We start from the raw sequence: 18,526 nt of genomic DNA, 5'->3' as shown, positions 1-18,526 counted from the left end.
CAATTTAATGCCCTTAACTTTATACTCATGTGTCTACCTACCAGAAGCTGCATTAGTGACAGTAGTGGTTATATCTTGTATTGGAGCTCATCTCATTGGCTTAAATCAAATGATCTGCAATAACATTTAAGGATTCTTTCACATGTACGCAGATTTGATGCACAGGATTTTCTGCTGCAGATTTCAATGTAAACTAAATGACTGAGCACAGCTTCTAATCGGCAGTTACAAAATCTGTGCATCAAATTTGCGCAGGTCACAGGTACGTGTGAACGCACCCTAAAGGGGTACTCCGGGGGGAAAAACATTTTTTCAAATCAACTGGTAACAGAAAGTTAAAAGGAGAAATGTGGTGCAAAACGTAACTTTCCCTGTGCCCGGGATGCATAAACTAAAAAAAAAAAAAAAAAAAAAACTTTTACTCACCTTCCTAGTTACCCAGTTGTGCCGGTATCGGTGTCCTGTTCCTCCGACGCAGCTCGGCTCCCTACTTATCCTCAGAATTTCACACTGCAGTCAGCGTATCGCTGGCCGCAGCGATGTCCCGCCTCAGCCAGTGATAGGCTCAGCGCACTGTCATGTAAGTGTGGTGCGCCATGGGGTGTGATGTGAGTGATGTGGTTGACCACAGTTTTAGGTCCGGTTGTAAAAGCGCATACGGCGCAAAAATGAGCCGACCGGACCGAACGTTTCACTCCGGTCGGCTCATTGAAATGAATGACATACGGGAGCGCATACGGTAACATACGGGAGCGCGAGCTTTTAGCTCCCCCCTGCCGTATGCGCTCCCGTATGGGACAAAACGTAGTGTGGACCCAGCCTAAAACAGATTTGTAAATGACTTATACTTAAAAATCTTAATCCTTCCAGTATGTATCAGCTGTTGTATGCTCCAAAGGGAAGTGGTATAGCTCTTCCCAATAGGACCATAGTGACCTCTGCTACCATCTTTATCCGTGTCACAAACTGTCCAGAGCAGGAGAGGTTTGCTATGGGGATTTGATCATCCCCTGGACAGTTCCTGACATGGACAGTAATAAACGACACAACTTCCTCTAGAGCATACAGCAGCTGATAAGTACTGGGAGACTTAAAGGGAATGTCTCTAGATTTTTTTTCCTGATTAGAGATAGATACTGAAACCTGTACTTTTTTTCTGAGCCTGAGCTGTTTGTTTAACTGCATTTGGAGATTTGCTTTACAGCAAGACTTATGGACAATACACAGCAATTTTACAGAGGTCATTCTACAGGGGGGAGGGGTGCTGTTCTCTGCAGTGATTGATGGAGATCCAATGTTATCTCTCTACCGGTGTCACATTTTACTGTGCTCATCAGAAGAAATGTATTACTAGGAAATGATTTGTACAGAACAGGAAGTCTCAGTTTAGTTTTAGATCTAGTGGCCAGAATGGAAATGGCACAATTTCAGGATTATTATTAATATATGTGTGTATATATAATATATATATATATATATATATATCACAAAATGAAAACTTATAAAAAAACACCAACATTTCTTAGAATGTTCTTTTTACATAAAAAACGGATTTAAAAAATAGGCCATTTTCTGATGACAACTATCCCTTTAACCCTTTAAAGTTGCTACTAAACATATGAAGTTGTGCCTGCTAAGCAGAGAAGGGGCAGCAGCACTCACATGAGAACTACGGCCCCTTCAATGAGCTGATTAGAGGGGGTGCTGGCCCCCACCAATCTGATACTGATGGCCTTACTTCTTAAAGGGATTTTTCAGGAGTAGAAATACAAAGCTTCTTTCTTACATCAACAGCGTAACTCTTGTCCTCAGTTTTGTGTTTTACTGCAACTCAGTTCCTTTCACTTCAATTGAGCTGAATTGTAATAACACACAACCTGAGGATGTGTGTGTTGCTGTTTTTGAAAGTAAGCAGCTATGGTTTTCTCCTTTAGGCTATGTTCACCTTTTGCACTCAAATTCCCTTCTGCAAAGCTGGCTGCGGAAACGGAATTTATGTGCGCTCAACACACAGATTCTAGCTGGAATTTAGAGTCCAATTTATTTCAATGGGGCTCTGCGTGGAATTCCACAAAAACTATTGTCATGTTCAATGTTTTTTGCAGAATCTAAAATACAGAAATTCTGCAGTGTGAATGGGACAACAGAATCCCCATTCAACACAATGTGCAGTAAATCTTGCCAAATGTCCAAGCTCAATTTGTCCAGCAGATTCTGGTCGGAAATTCCACTGTGTGAACATAGCCTTACTTTAACTTTACTCCTGAAAAAACACTGGCCTTAAACTTGGACTTGTAGCACTCCTTGTTTGCCCGTCTATAAATCAAAACAAAGAATTAGAATTTTTTAACTGAAGGAAAAGATGCTGTATATGCCTTATAGCCAGCTAAGATCAAATTCAAATAAATAAAACTTAAAAAAAAAAAAATATATATATATATAATTCTTTCAGGCTTTTATTGCAAAGTGAATTTTAGCCAAACCGATCAAATGTTAATGATTGGTGTATAAAGTGATAAACTTACTTGAAGCGCTCAACTCTTCCACTGATGTAAAAAAGATATCGTGTGTAAAAACTGGATCATTATCATTGATGTCAATAACTTTCACTCTGATGTCTATTGGCGGCTCTACATCCACATTGTTTTGGTCCAGGGCATAGCCTTTTAACTGAAACAGACATTTTTTTTTCTAATAGATTACATAACCAAATTCGCTGCAATTCTCACATGAAAAAAAAAAAATCTATAACTATGTTCACACAAGCAGGATATACAATGAGTTTCCAACTGCATATTTTCTGCAGCAGATCCCACTGAAATAATCTGCTGTGAAAAATCCACTGTGCAAAATCCAAAGCGGCTGAAACCCGCAGGAGAAAACTTGCTTAGATTCTGCTTGTGTGACATCCCTTAAGGAAGCTACTTACTTTTGAAGTTACCAAGTAACAAGAGAAAATATTTATAAAGTGAGAACTTTAAACTGAAAGTTATTACGATACAATATTACAAAAGACAACCATCAGTTATAATATCAGTATCCTTCCTACTGTGTAGAGTCCAACTTACAACAAACACTGAGATTTCTTCTCGGTCCACAATTCCGGTTATGTTCAGATCGCCAGTATTTTCATTTATAATAAAAATACCCATCGGAGGTTCTGTAACTCCTGGTCCAACGATTTTATAGCGAATTCTACGACTTTTGTCCACCTTAACATCAGATTGTATCTGGAAAGGAGGATTTGGTAAACACATTAGCAGGTAGCATGGCATATTTAGGGAAATGGTAGATTAAAAGGAATCTGTCAGCTGTATTTCCTGCTATAAGCTGCACACATTGTTGGATACCTTTTAAAGAGGTACTCTGACGGAAAACATCTTATCCCCTATCCAAAGAATAGGGGATAACATGTCTGATCATAATCATGGGGTCCCGCCGCTGGGGACCCCCACAATCTACGGGCTGGCAGCAGCTGTTTTAGGAACAGTGCATAGCCATCACGCCTCCTCCCATAGACCTAAATGGAGGGGGTATGGCGGCTGCAGTCACCAGTTATCTGGCACAGAGTGGGGTGCACAGCGGAGAACACGGGGGTCCCCAGTGGCGGGACCCTCACGATTAGACATCTTATCCCCTATCCTTTGGATAGAGGATAAGATGTTTTCTGGCAGAGTACCCCTTTAACCCCTTAAGGACCAAGTCTATTTTCACCTTAAGGACCAGAGCGTATTTTTTGCACATCTGACCACTGTCACTTTAGGCATTAATAAATCTGGGATGCTTTTACTTTTCATTCGGATTCCGAGATTGATTTTTCGTGACATATTCTACTTTATGTTAGTGGTAAATTTTCGATACTTGCATCACTTCTTGGTGAAAAATTCTAAAATTTTATGAAAAAAAAAAAAAAATTTTGCATTTTTCTAACTTTGAAGGGACCAGTTCAGTTTTGAAGTGGATTTGAAGGGCCTTCATATTAGAAATACCCCAAAAATGACCACATTATAAAAACTGCACCCCTCAAAAGTATTCAAAATGACATTCAGAAAGTTTGTTAACCCTTTAGGTGTTTCACAGGAGGAAATCTTCATTTTTTACACTCGTATGTTCTTGTAGACCCAGTTTTTAAATTTCTACAAGGGGTAATAGGAGAAAAAGCCCCCCTAAATTTGTAACCCAATTTCTCTCGAGTAAGGAAATACCTCATGTGTATGTAAAGTGCTCGGCGGGCGCAGTAGAGGGCTCAGAAGGGAAGGAGCGACAATGGGATTTTGGAGAGTGAATTTTGCTGAACTTGTTTTTGGGGGGCATGTCGCATTTAGGAAGCCCCTATTGTGCCAGAACAGCAAAAAAAAAAAAACACACACATGGCATAATATTTGGCAAACTACACCCCTCAAGACACGTAACAAGGGGTCCAGTGAGCCTTAACACCCCACAGGTTTTTGACGACTTTTCGTTAAAGTCGGATGTGTAAATGAAATTTTTTTTTTTTTTCACCAAAGTGCAGTTTTTTCCCAAATTTACCATATTTACAAAAGGGTAATAGGAGAAAATGCCCCCCAAAATTTGTAACCCCATCTCTTCTGAGTATGGAAATACCCCATGTTAGGACGTAATACGCTCTGCGGGCGAACTACAATGCTCAGAAGAGAACGAGTCACATTTGGCTTTTGGAAAGCAAGTTTTGCTGAAATAGTTTTTGGGGGGCATGTCGCATTTAGGAAGCCCCCATGGTGCCAGAGCAGAAAAAAAAACACGTGGCCTACTATTTTGGAAACTACACCCCTCAAGGAACGTACCCAGTGAGCCTTAACACCCCACAGGTGTTTGACGACTTTTTGTTAAAGTCCGATGTGTAAATAAAAACTTTTCACTAAAATGCTGGTTTTTACATGGGGTAATAGAAGAAATTGGGTTACAAATTTGGGGGGGCATTTTCTCCTGAGTATGGAAATACCCCATGTGTAGACGTCAAGTGCTCTGCGGGCGCACTAAAATGCCAAGAAAAGGAGGAGCGCCATTGAGCTTTTGGAGATAGAATTTATTTGGAATAGAAGTCAGGGGCCTTGTGCATTTACAAAGCCCCCCATGGTGCCAGAACAGTGGACCCCCCAAATGTGACCCCATTTTAGAAACTACACCCCTCACAGAATTTGGGATGCAGTGAGTATTTACACACCACTGGCGTTTGACAGATCTTTGGAACAGTGGGCTGTGCAAATGAAAAATAAAAATTTTCATTTTCACGGACCACTGTTCCAAAAATCTGTCAGACACCTGTGGGGTGTAAATGCTCACTGCACCCCTTATTACATTACATGAGAGGTGTAGTTTCCAACATGTGGGGGGGGGGGGGGTTATTGTTCTGGCACTATGGGAGCTTTGTAAACACACGTGGCCTTCAATTCCGGACAAATTTTCTCTCCAAAAGCCTAATGGCGTTCCCTCTCTTCTGAGCATTGTAGTGCGCCAGCAGAGAACTTTACCCCATATGTGAATGTATGTTCTTACTCAGAAGAAATGGGGTTACAAATTTTGGGGGGGCTTTTTTTTCCTATTTTCCCTTGTGAAAATGAAAAATTTAGGGTAACACCAGCATTTTAGTGAAAAATTATAGATTTTTCTTCATTTTCCCATACAAATTTTACGAAAATTTGTCACACGCCTGTGGGGTGTTAAGGCGCACTATACCCCTTGTTAAATACCCACGTGTGACCCCCCCTTTTGGAAACTACACCCCTCACGGAATGTATTTTTTTGCGTTTATGTCAGAACCGCTGTAAAATCAGCCACCCCTGGGCAATTCACCAATTTAGGCCTCAAATGTGCATGGTGCACTCTCACCCTGGCGCAGAGCATTTTACACCCACATATGGGGTATTTCCATACTCAGGAGAAATAGCGTTACAAATTTTGGGGGTCATTATTTCCTTTTACCTCTTGTGAAAAAAAAAAAAAGTATGGGGCAACACCAGCATGTTAGTGTAAAAAATAAATAAATAAAAAAATAAAAAAATTAACAGGCTGGTGTAGACCCCAACTTTTCATAAGGGATAAAAGGAGAAAAAGCCCCCCAAAATTTGTAACGCAATTTCTCCCGAGTACGGAAATACCCCATATGTGGCCCTAAACTGTTTCCTTGAAATACAACAGGGCTCCAAAGTGAGAGAGCGCCATGCGCATTTAAGGACTAAATTAGGGATTGCATAGAGGTGGACATAGGGGTATTCTACGCCAGTGATTCCCAAACAGGGTGCCTCCAGCTGTTGCTAAAGGCTGGAGGCACAGTTTTGGAAACACTATCGTATGATATGTTTTCATTTTTATTTGGGGGGGGGGCAGTGTATGGGGGTTTACATGTAGTGTTTTACCCTTTATTATGTGTTAGTGGAGTGTAGTGTAGTGTCTTCAGGGTACATTGGCACTGGCAGTGGTTTACAGTGAGTTTCCCGCTAGGAAACTCACTGTAAACCCGCCCGTGTGACTGTGGTCTGTAAACTGTGTCCCTCCAGATGATACAAAACTACAACTCCCAGCATGCCCAAACAGCAAACAGCTGTCTCGGCATGCTGGGAGTTGTAGTTGCGTACCTCCAGCTGTTGCATAACTACATCTCCCAGCATGCCCTTCGGCGATCAGTACATGCTGGTAGTTGTAGTTTTGCAACAGCTGGAGGCACACTGGTTGGAAAATACTGAGTTAGGCAAAAGAACCTGACTGAAGGTTTTCCAACCAGTGTGCCTCCAGCTGTTGCAAAACTACAACTCCCAGCATGTACTGATCGCCGAAGGGCATGCTGGTAGATGTAGTTATGCAACAGCTGGAGGTACGCAACTACAACTCCCAGCATGCCGAGACAGCCGTTTGCTGTTTGGGCATGCTGGGAGTTGTAGTTTTGCAACATCTGGAGGGACACAGTTTAGAGACCACAAAACCAACTTCTGTATTGTGCACCAGGGAGACAGCCGCATGTCATCGCCGCCCATTGCCAATCGCCGCCTGCTGCTGCTGCCTCCGTTGGTAAGTGACCTCTGGCACCGCTCACTAACAGTTCTCCTGCTCTGCCCGGACAACAGTCGGTGGGCAGGGCGGAGGAACCGAACCTTAACCCCCCCCCCGCCCCCGATCTGCTATTGGTCGGTCGCTTCTGACCGATCGATAGCAGGGATAGGAGGGGTGGCACCACTGCCACCTAACTCCTATCCCTTAAGGGGGACAGAAGTTATTTTTCGGGTCACCGGAGACCTGTATTCACCTGGATTCACCGCAAATCGCAGAAGTGAATTCACCGGCGATTTGCGGCGACATGGGTAGTTGCGGACATTGGCACGTGATGCCTGCTGATAGATATCCCCCCCCCCCCGGTGGGGACCAAAATTTCCACGGGCACAGGTACACCCTTGGTCCTTAAGTACCAGGGCATCAGGGCATACCTGTACGCCCAAGGTCTCTAAGTGGTTAAAGGAGGTATTCCAGGGAAAAAATTTTTTTATCAACTGGCTCCAGACTTAAATGACTTCTATTAAAAAATCCTAATCCTTCCAATAATTATCAGCTGCTGAAGTTGAGTTGTTCTTTTCTGTCTAGCAACAGTGCTCTCTGCTGACATCTCTGCTTGTCTTGGGAACTGCCCAGAGTAGAAGAGATTTGCTATGGGGATTTGCTTCTACCATGGACAGTTCCCGAGACAGGTGTCATCAGAGAGCACTTAGGCCGAAAAGAACAAATCAACTTCAGCAGCTCATAAGTACTGAAAGGATGAAGATTTTTTTTAATAGAAGTCATTTACAAATCTGTTTAACTTTCTGGAGCCAATTGATATATATGAAAAAAGTTTTTTTTCCTGCATAACCCCTTTAAGGCAAAGTTTCCCAACCAGTATGCCCCCAGTATTGTAAAACAAACTCCTAGCTGGTTGCCAAAATTGCCTTTTTACTTTAAATTTCTAAAACAAATATAGTACATAACTACATAAAAGACAATTACCTTTGCAATAGGATTTTTAAAAGAATTGTCCTGCTCTTCATAAACTGGGATTGGTGGGATGATCCATTCTCGTTTATGCCTCACTAGCTCCACAGCTCTATTACCCGGTTTTCTGCTTCTCTTCCCTATCTTTAATAGGAGAAAAAAAAGGTGTTTTAAGTGCAAGACAGGCTGGTAACATCGCTGTGGCTTTCAAGCTAACAAAATTTTACCCATAAACTACAACTGAAAGACGATTTGGAGATAAAATCTGAATTCAGGTCTCTGCATAGACAGCAGAGGGCGCCAACAGCACTTAAAATATGCACAAGAGTGTTAAAAGAGTGTAAAGGTTGATTTCTTACCTCTAAATGGAGACCATGTCCAAAACCAACAATGACCTGCAGAGAGGGGGGGAGAAAACACACACACATTAGAAGGAAAGAAACAGCAATAGGACTACATTTTAGTCCCCAGTCATTTAAATGGGTTATCTATGCCTTTTAAAAGTGACGGCCTCTGGATTTACATCTCATTTCACAGCAGACTATCGCATTGTGAGGTTGCAGCACCTGTTATTCCTTCCCTATTTGCCCTGTTCAGCACATAGCAGCATACTGTAAACACGCCTATTCACTCATGGCGGTACTATCACATTTTTACCACCATTTTTCTAATAGTGTTGAGAAATTGTGCAATTTTACAGCGATATGCCAATTGCAGAATTTTTCCACAATTTCGATCATTTTCTATAGGAAAATACAGCAAATACGGGAGGGGTGCAGGGAGCAATAGAAGTGCTAAAAAACACCAGGGTGTGCACACAGTCTGAATGTTACAATAAAGGTATATTTGTATAAGGTAGGGGGGTGGTGATAAGTGTTGGTCACAGTTGGTGACATCACTCAGGTGACAGGGCTCGAGCTCAGAGACCAGATCTAGCCAAGCCTCCTGAGACAGCAGAAGAGGATGTGTTGCCTTGGGACTGGTGTTGCTCGCGAATATTCGCAATTCGAATATTATTCGCGAATATCGCATATTCGTGAATTCGCGAATTTCGCGAATATAGCGCTATATATTCGTAATTACGAATATTTGTTTTTTTTTTGTTTTTTTTCTTCACAGTACACATCACAGTGATCATCCCTCTCTGCTTCCAGCTTGTGTGGTGTAAAGAAGGCTGTAATACTATTGTGTGAGACTGGCGTGCAAAAATTCGCATATGCGAAACTTAACATATGCTAATTTTCGCATATGCGAATTTTCGCGTATGTTAATTTTGTATATGCTAATCTTCACATATGTTAATTTTCGCATACGCGAATTTTCGCATATGCGAAAATAAAACGAGAATATAACGAATATGCGACTATTCGCGAATATATGACGAATATTCGTCCATATATTCGCGAATATTCGCGAATTCGAATATGGCCTATGCCGCTCAACACTACTTGGGACTACAAACCTTCCTGTCAGGACTAAACCACACAAAAACATGCTAAAGCCAGCACAGTTTGTAATAACACTTTATTAGTATGCAAGTGTTACTGCCATATTTTAGGACTTTTTGCATAACAGAAATAGAGCACAGGGAAAAGATGGAACCCTGCCCTTTTGTAAAACTAAAAAATGGGGGAACTCATACAGTCATGGCCGTAAATGTTGGCACCCCTGAATTGTTTTCAAGAAAATCAAGTATTTTTCACAGAAAAGGATTGCAGTAACAAATGTTTTGCTATACACATGTTTATTCCCTTTGTGTGTATTGGAACTAAACCAAAAAAGGGAGGGGAAAAAAAAGCAAATTGGACATAATGCCACACCAAACTCCAAAAATGGGCTGGACAAAATGATTGGCACCCTTTCAAAATTGTGGAAAAATAACATTGTTTCAAGCATGTGATGCTCCCTTAAACTAACCTAGGGCAAGTAACAGGTGTGGGAAATATAAAAATCACACCTGAAAGCAGATAAAAAGGAGAGAAGTTCACTTAGTCTTTGCATTGTGTGTGCCACACTAAGCATGTACAACAGGAAGAGGAGAAGAGAACTGTCTGAGGACTTGAGAACCAAAATTGTGGAAAACATAAACAATATTAAGGTTACAAATCCATCTCCAGAGATCTAGATTTGCCTTTGTCCACAGTGCACAACATTATTAAGAAGTTTGCAACCCATGGCACTGTAGCTAATCTCCCTGGGCGTGGATGGAAGATAAAAATTGATGAAAGGTGTCAACGCAGGATAGTCCGGATGGTGGATAAGCAGCCCCAAACAAGTTCCAAAGATATTCAAGCTGTCCTGCAGGCTCAGGGAGCATCAGTGTCAGCGCGAACTATCAGTAGACATTTAAATGAAACGCTATGGCAGGAGACCCAGGAGAACCCCACTGCTGACACAGACATAAAGCAAGACTACATTTTGTCGAAATGAACTTGAGGAAGCCAAAATCCTTCTGGTGAAACGTCTTGTGGACAGATGAGACCAAGATAGAGCTTTTTGGTAAAGCATATCCTTCTACTGTTTACCGAAAACTGAAAGAGGCCTACAAAGAAGAGAACACAGTACCTACAGTGAAATATGTTGGAGGTTCAATGATGTTTTGGGGTTGTTTTGTTGCCTCTTGCACTGGGCGCCTTGAATGTGTGCAAGGCATCATGAAATCTGAGGATTAACAAGCGATTTTGGGTCACACTGTACAGCCCAGTGTCAGAAAGCTGGGTTTGCATCCGAGATCTTGTGTCTTCCAGCAAGACAATTAACACAAACATATGTCAAAAAGCACCCAGAAACGGATGGCAACAAAGCAATGGAGAGTTCTGAAGTGGCCAGCAATGAGTCCAGACCTAAATCCCATTGAACACCTGTGGTTAGATCTTAAAATTGGGAAAAGGTGCCCTTTCAATAAGAGAGACCTGAGCAGTTTGCAAAGGAAGAGTGGTCCAACATTCCTGGCTGAGAGGTGTAAGAAGCTTATTGATGGTTATATGAATGAGGTACAGTCTATATTTATTTTGAATGCTATCTCATTTATTTTACAGCAAAACATTTTTAGTTTTAATGATGTTATTTACTAGAGATGAGCAAACTTACAGTAAATTTGATTCGTCACGAACTTCTCGGCTCGGCAGTTGATGACTTTTCCTGCATAAATTAGTTCAGCTTTTAGGTGCTCCGGTGGGCTGGAAAAGGTGGATACATTCCTAGGAGACTCTTTCCTAGGAATGTATCCACCTTTTCCAGCCCACCGGAGCACCTGAAGGCTGAACTAATTTACGCAGAATAAGTTATCAACTGCCGAGCCGAGAAGTTCGTGACGAATCGAATTTACTGTAAGTTCGCTCATCTCTATTATTTACCAACAGATGCGCGGCTGTGCGATGGGGACTTGATTTTCCCCAAGTTAATAACCGACATGCGGCGTTTGTCGTGGTCGGCTATTAACCCTTTATATCGCAGGTGTCAAACTTGACAGCGGCATCTAAAGGGACATTTAAACCATTCCTGGATGTCCAGTGGGGTGGATGGCCCCCCTCCTTCAGCGATCCACTGTGGAGGTAGGTGGAGGGCTTACCTCATGTCCTGTGGCTGCTGCGGCTCTGACAATGATAAAGCCTGGGAGGGACCAGGCTTTATCAATTGAGTGCAGAGCATACAGATCAATGTGGTTCTATGAAACCACATTGATCTGTATGAGGAATCTAATGATTCCTCCTAAAAGTCTCTTAAGGGGACTAAACGTGTTAAAAAAAAAAAAAGTTGAATAAAAAGTTGAATAAAAAGTTTTTTGTTTTTTTTTTAAATACACCCATTAACCCCTTCCTTATTAAGTTTAAATCACCTCCCTTTTCTGAAATTTCATATAAAAAATATGTAACCATAATAAAAACAAACATGTGGTATCGCCGTGTGCGTAAATGTCCGAACTATAAACTTATATTATAATATAAATAGCATATTTTTGGTCACTTTTTATATCATGAAAAAATTTATAAAAAGCAATCAAAAAGTCCGATCAATACAAAAATGGTACCACTAAACTTCAGATCACGGCGCAAAAAATTTGCCCTAGTACCTAGTATAGGGTATATAGGGTCAGAAGATGACAATTTTAAACAAATTAATTTTCGTGTATGTAGTTATGATTTTTTTTCCAGAAGTATGACAAAATCAAACCTATATAAGTAGGGTATCATTTTAATGGTATGGACCTACAGAAAAAAATTGATTGTGTCATTTTTACCGAAAAATGTACTGTGTAGAAATGGAAGCCCCCATAAGTTACAAAATTGTGTTTTTTCTTCAATTTTGTCACACAATGATTATTTTTTTTGGTTTCCCCATAGATTTTTGGGTAAAATGACTGATGTCAATTCAAAGACAAATTAGTGGCACAAAAAATAAGCTATCATATGGATCTTTAGGTGCAAAATTTAAATGGTTATGATTTTTTAAGGAGGAAAAAACGGAAGTGCAAAAATGGAAAAATGCTCGGTCCTTAAGGGGTTACCAATTATAACAGTTCCACATGAAGAATTCATAATATTTAAAAAAAACATTGGTTGGTTTTATTCCAAGACCTTATTTTAAAACAGCACATTCTGAAAATCCCTGGTATAACGTACCGTAGGTCCATGACACTCCGTAACCATTTGGCTCCTAGTCGGATAAAAAAGATAAAAAATCCTGTTCTAAAATTATCCAATAATGGAACAGTAGTAGTAGGTACTGTCAAATGTGGGTCTACAAAGTGTCTTTGTTGCCGGTGGGTTGCGCAGGATAATTCTGGACATATAAAATCCCATTCAACAGGGGAGATGTTTGTGGTAAAAGAGTTATAGAATTGTGCTTCATCTTACCTGGTCTATTTACTTACCTGGAAATGCAAAATCCAATATGTTGGTCGAACAGTGCAGACCCTTCGTGAATAAGCACCGTCACAATATTTCTATAAATTTTATGCAACACAGTGGCCCTGATTTATCAATCTGTCTGAGACAGAAACTGGAGTGATTTTCCCAAGCAACCAATCACAGTTCATGTTTTATATCTTATGGAGCTCTGGTAAAGCTCTTGAAAGCTTAGCCGTGATTGGTTGCTTGGGAAAATCACTCGTTTCTGTCTCAGACAGATTGATAAATCAGGGCCAGTGTCATGTGTTTTTAATGCATGCCGGGAATGCAGAAGGTATTTCTGTATGTGTTCTGGAATCAATTCCAGAAAATTCATTTCAAAGACTTATAAATAGGAAATCCTTTTGAATTTTTAAACTATTACCTTGTTCCCTGGAGGTCCTAATGATTTGATTGAAAAAACTGAGTGATTTGTCTTTCTTATATTTATATTTTGGTTTATATTTTAAATCGTGTGATTTTAGTATCGATACATCACTTTCGCGTTAATGTAAGTGACGACGCCTATGAATGCGTCTACTTCTCTGTTCTATTGTTGCAATACACGCCTGAGGAAAAGTTCGACATGGCCTTGAAACGCGTTGCATGTCTTTAATAAAATCCTACTTACCATATTGAAGTTGATCTCCTTCATCAAGCTGGCAGCGCGATTGGAAGCTTCCTATTCCTATTTGTCTCTATCCTCTGTTCATTATACGTCGTCATTTGTGGCGCTGGAAGCCGGAGCAGCCGGATTTAATTATTACTACTTAAGCGATTGTAAGTGTTGAGCCTCGAGTCTGCACAACCTGAAAAGGTGAGCGTGTTTCCTAAAATGTATGAAAGCTCTGTTTGGTCTCATAAATCCTACACAAGGGAGCACTCCCGGTTTGTTTTGTTCCTATTGATGGTTATAGGAAGTGACTGATTTCAGTTATTTTTTTCCAAAGGGTGTGCAACCAAATATTAAGTTAAGGGTGCCAATAATTTTGTCCAGACCATTTTTGGAGTTTGGTGTGATATTATATTCAATTTGCTTTTTTTCCCTCCCTTTTCTATTTAGTTCCAATACACACAAAGGGAATAAACATGTGTATTGTAAAACATGTGTTACTGCAATCCTTTTCTGTGAGAAATACTCAATTTTCTTGAAAAATTTCAGGGGTGCCAACATTTACGGCCATGACTGTATATACACTTCACATGTTCTTTAATTGTACAGTTTAGAAATGTAACTACAGCAAACAATGTCATTCAGGATAGCAATAGGAAGTGAATGTGCAGCTATAAACTGCTGGTATGAGTACAAAAGTTTAAGTGACATGATAGCGTTCTCCTCTCTTATCACCATTGTGGCTACACAAACACTCCCTCCCTTCTTTGTTGCAGACTTTGTACAGAACTTTTCCCATGTGATCAGGCTTCTGGAATCCCATCGCACGCTGGGCCCTGTACACTCCCTCGCCTTTATTCCTCACTGAGCTGGTGGGTGTGTATGGTGCTTTGTAAAGTCTTCACTATAGATTACGCTTGCCGGGAATACAAGCTTACTGTAAGATTTTATGTTTCAATAATTTTATTGTCCTGTGCACTTCATACCAGATTTTGGGGGGAGATTTATAAAAATCCGTCCAGAGGAAAAGTTGCTGAGTTGCCCATAGCAACCAATCAGATCGCTTTTTCTTTTTTCAGAGGTCTTTTCAAAAATGAAGAAGCGATCTGATTGGTTGCTATAGGTAACTCAGCAACTTTCCCTCTGGACAGGTTTTTATAAATCTCCCCCTTTGTTCTTCACATGATTAACCTGGAAGCTGATCGGCCTGTTTTCTTCCAAGAGCCTGTAAAAACCTGTCTCTTCACTTGGATCCCGCATGAGGTGTAACCATACCCTTTACACACGTCTAGGGAACAACTTTATATATAATAGAGTTAGGAGGAGCTAGGTAGAGAGTAGGGCAAGAGCTTGCAGGGCACAAAGATGTAGTCAGACAGCAATGATATCTAGGGTATTATTTATAGACTAGAAGGAATTTTTACCCCTGCTATGCGGCAACTGACATCAGCTATGGGATCGTTTCCTTCCTTAGGATCAACACAGAAGGGTTATAGGTTGAACTTGATGGTCTCTTGAAAATGTCTTCATATAAAAAATATGCATCTAATTTTATGTTAGCAGTTATGACCTACTAACAGGAAAGGTGAAAACTAGCTGGTATTGTGGGGGTCCCTGCAGTCAGACCCCAAGAATCATGAGAATGGGGATCCCTTGTCCCCTGAATCAATGGAATGCACAGCTGTCTTCAGAAGTCCCATAAGGAGTGAATGGATCAGAGGCTGAGCATTCGCTAGTTATGCCCTATCCTGCAGACCAGTGCTTTCCAACCAGGGTGCCTCCAGCTGTTGCAAAATTACAACTCCCAGCATGTACAGACAGCCAAAGGCTGCTGTAGACAGTTGAATACTTTTTATTTTTGGGATAACCCCTTTAACATTCATAGAAAAAAGAAAACTAAACTTGAAGATATTGTCATTGTCCTGCCCTGCTATACTCAGCTATGTTTAAAGGGGTATTCCGGGCAAAAACATCTTATCCCCTATCCATAGGGGATAAGATGTCTGATCGCGGGGGGCCCGCTGCTGTGAGGGGGCAATCTCCCTGCAGCACCCGTATTCTATGCAGGGCTGCGTCTCCAGTTTCGGAAACCTCCGGGTTTCCGGGACTGGGGACATTCATGTCCATGGGAGGGGGCATGACTGTCGTCCTTTGGAAAGGGGATAAGATGTTTTTGCCCGGAATACCCCTTTAAGAATCCCACAGAGAGCGAATGGAGAGGTGGCCAAGGATGTACTTTATTGGTTTATTCCCTCAGGGGACAATTTACCTCAGTTCTCAGGATCAGTCGCCAACATTTTGCTAGTTATCCGCAACCTTTAATTTTGGGATAACCCTTTTAACAGAGGTACCTCAGTGGAAAACATTTGTTTAAAAAAAAAAAAAAAATGGTGCCATAAAGTTAAACAGATTTGTAAATTAAAAAAACAAAGCAAACTCGGCACTGCTGAGACTGTACTACGGACTGTAAGGTGGGGAAGGGACCACAGGTAGACTGCTGTATGAACTCGGGTGGTGCTTAGACTAAATAAAGACAGATCAATGAATCTTGATAGAAGAATAAATGAATACCGGTAGTTGGCAACTCACCACACTGGTTCTTGTGAGATCCTTCTTTATTCACGGAATACTCACATGCAACAAACAGGGGAGAGACAGACTGGGGGGGGGGGGGGGGGGGGGGAACAGTTTCACACAGTGAACGTGCTTCTTCGGGCCTCCCACAAGAACCAGCGTGGCGAGTTGCCGACTATTCATTTATTCTTCTATCAAGATTTGTAAATTACTTCTAATTAAACATCTTGGTCCTTCCAGCACTTATCAGCTGCTCTATTGCTGCAGAGGAAGTTCTTTTCTTTTTGAATTTCTTTTCAGTCTGACCACAGTGCTCTCTGCTGACATCTCTGTCCATGTCAGGAACTGTGGAGAGCAGGAACAAATTCCCATAGCAAACCTATCCTGCTCTGGACAGTTCCTGACATGGACAGAGGAGTCAGCAGAGAGCACTGTGGTCAGACTGAAAATAAAACTGTAAGACTGTAAGGTTCAAGGTTTTTAATTAGAAGTAATTTACAAATCTGTTTAACTTTCTGGCACCAGTTGGTTTAAAAAAAAGAGAAATATGTAACATCTTGAATTCTTTAGCTGTTTTTTTGCACAGGTTTTGCATAGGAAACAGTCCTAATTTTTCTCAATAGCTACTATATACCTTTAACTTGAGTTATGCTTCATAAAGTGTAAATTCACTTTTCAGCTCAAAATTAGCAGTGACAAAATTCCTTCTTTCCTACTATCCCTCCCAACCCAGAGGCAAGCTGCTAGTGCATTCCTTTTCAGATCAACGTAATTACAGCAGAACATTTCTCACTGGTCTGAAGGATGTCAATCAATTGCGGCATGAACAAAGGCACTAAGAGAACTCAATGGGAACATATTCAGAAGCCTTACTACAAGGCTAGGTCACTATTAGTAAGTACACAGTGCTGGGTTATGGGATTGGGTTTATAAAAATTACTTTGTAGTAAATACACAGATCACAGATGTGACATAACAAATGTTTAATAACGGAATATCTCACAAACACATGAAGGTATACTTTTTTGATACTCCATTATCAAGCAGAAAGCAAAAAACAAATGAAATGTGGAAAAAAAAAATGTAATCCTACCATGGACATCACAAGTGATAAAAAATATTTAAAAGGGTACTCTGCTGCTCAGCGTTCGGAACAAAATGTTCCGAGCGCTTAGAGCCTGCGCCGGAGGCTCGTGACATCACGGCCCCACCCCTTTGTGACATCACGCCTCGGGGCGTGATGTCACAAGGGGGTGGGGTCGTGATGTCACAAGCTTCTGGCGCAGGCTCTAAGCGCTCGGAATATTTTGTTCCGAACGCTGAACAGCGGAGTACCCCTTTAGGCTGGGTACAACAGATCAACTTTGCAGGATGGAGCCTTGTTTTTTCCTCCACAAGTTCTCAACTATACTGAGATCTGGACTGTTTAATGGCCATATTATTGACCTGATATACCTGTCCTGAAGACATGATTTACAAACTCTTGGCTCTACCACAAGAAGCACCATCATCCTGAAAAATCTTATATAGACTGTAAACTTTTGCGAGAAGGGCCCTTACTCCTCCTGTTTAAATATTTTGTGTAATATTGGGATGTCTGATATTTTACTTTATTTCGTACTCTCAGAGTTATAAAGTGCATGGAATTTATTGGCCCTATTTAAAAATAGTATCATCATCACCGAAGAAAACATGAATGGAATGGGGAAAACTGTGCAAACTGTCTATGTACACTTTAGCATTGGCTGTTGAGGTAATATCTCTCCTGGTCCTTTACCTGACATGTAATCTAATATCATAAATAAGTGAGGAAAGGTAATTGTTTCTTCATCATTGTATGTTCCATTAGAACAGCAGCAGACAAATATCCCAGCGCTATCTCCTTGGTAAATGTAGATTGGGAATTCATCACTGAATATCACTTTTCATCCAATCTTCGACTCTCCATGAACACTTCTCTCTAGCGTAGACTCCTTAAAGGGGTACTCCGGTGGAAAACAATTTTTTCATATCAACTGGCTCCAGAAAGTTAAAACTGATTTGTAAATTACTTCTATTAAAAAAATCTTAATCCTTGCAGTACTTATCAGCTGTTGTATACTACAGAGGAAGTAGAGTTGTTCTTTTCTGTCTGACCACAGTGCTCTCTGCTGACACCTCTTCCATGTCAGGAACTGTCCAGAGCAGGAGAGGTTTTCTATAGGGATTTTGACATGGACAGAGGTGTCAGCAGAGAGCACTGTGGTCAGACTGAAAATAAATTCAAAAACAAAATAACTTCCTCCGGAGCATACAACAGCTAAGTACTGGAAGAATTAAGATTTTTAAATATACGGTAAGTAATTTACAAATTAACTTTCTGGCACCAGTTGATTTAAAAATAAATAAAATTAAAGTTTTTCACCACCCATTTAAGCTGCAAACTGAATGAAAGGCCATGGAAATATGACGTGTACAGAAAGAGCTGAGCAAG

The 18,526-nt window shown here is 40.9% G+C and overlaps 1 protein-coding gene across 1 annotated transcript in view; it reads right to left on the bottom strand.

Annotated features, from left to right (window-relative positions):
- The window catches only part of DSG2 (desmoglein 2), a 54,768-nt gene that overhangs the window by 22,886 nt on the left and 13,356 nt on the right, over nt 1-18,526 (bottom strand). Inside the window, exons 2-5 of the mRNA XM_056521775.1 lie at nt 8,337-8,372; nt 7,993-8,121; nt 3,069-3,230; nt 2,526-2,670 (exon numbers count right to left, since the gene is read on the bottom strand). Coding sequence (XP_056377750.1) covers nt 2,526-2,670; nt 3,069-3,230; nt 7,993-8,121; nt 8,337-8,372 — 472 coding nt within the window. The remainder of the gene's footprint in view (nt 1-2,525; nt 2,671-3,068; nt 3,231-7,992; nt 8,122-8,336; nt 8,373-18,526) is intronic.

The sequence above is a fragment of the Hyla sarda genome, chromosome 5 (genome assembly GCF_029499605.1).
Source record: "Hyla sarda isolate aHylSar1 chromosome 5, aHylSar1.hap1, whole genome shotgun sequence".
In the NCBI taxonomy this organism is placed as follows: domain Eukaryota; kingdom Metazoa; phylum Chordata; class Amphibia; order Anura; family Hylidae; genus Hyla; species Hyla sarda.
This window is presented reverse-complemented; position numbering and strand designations above follow the sequence as displayed.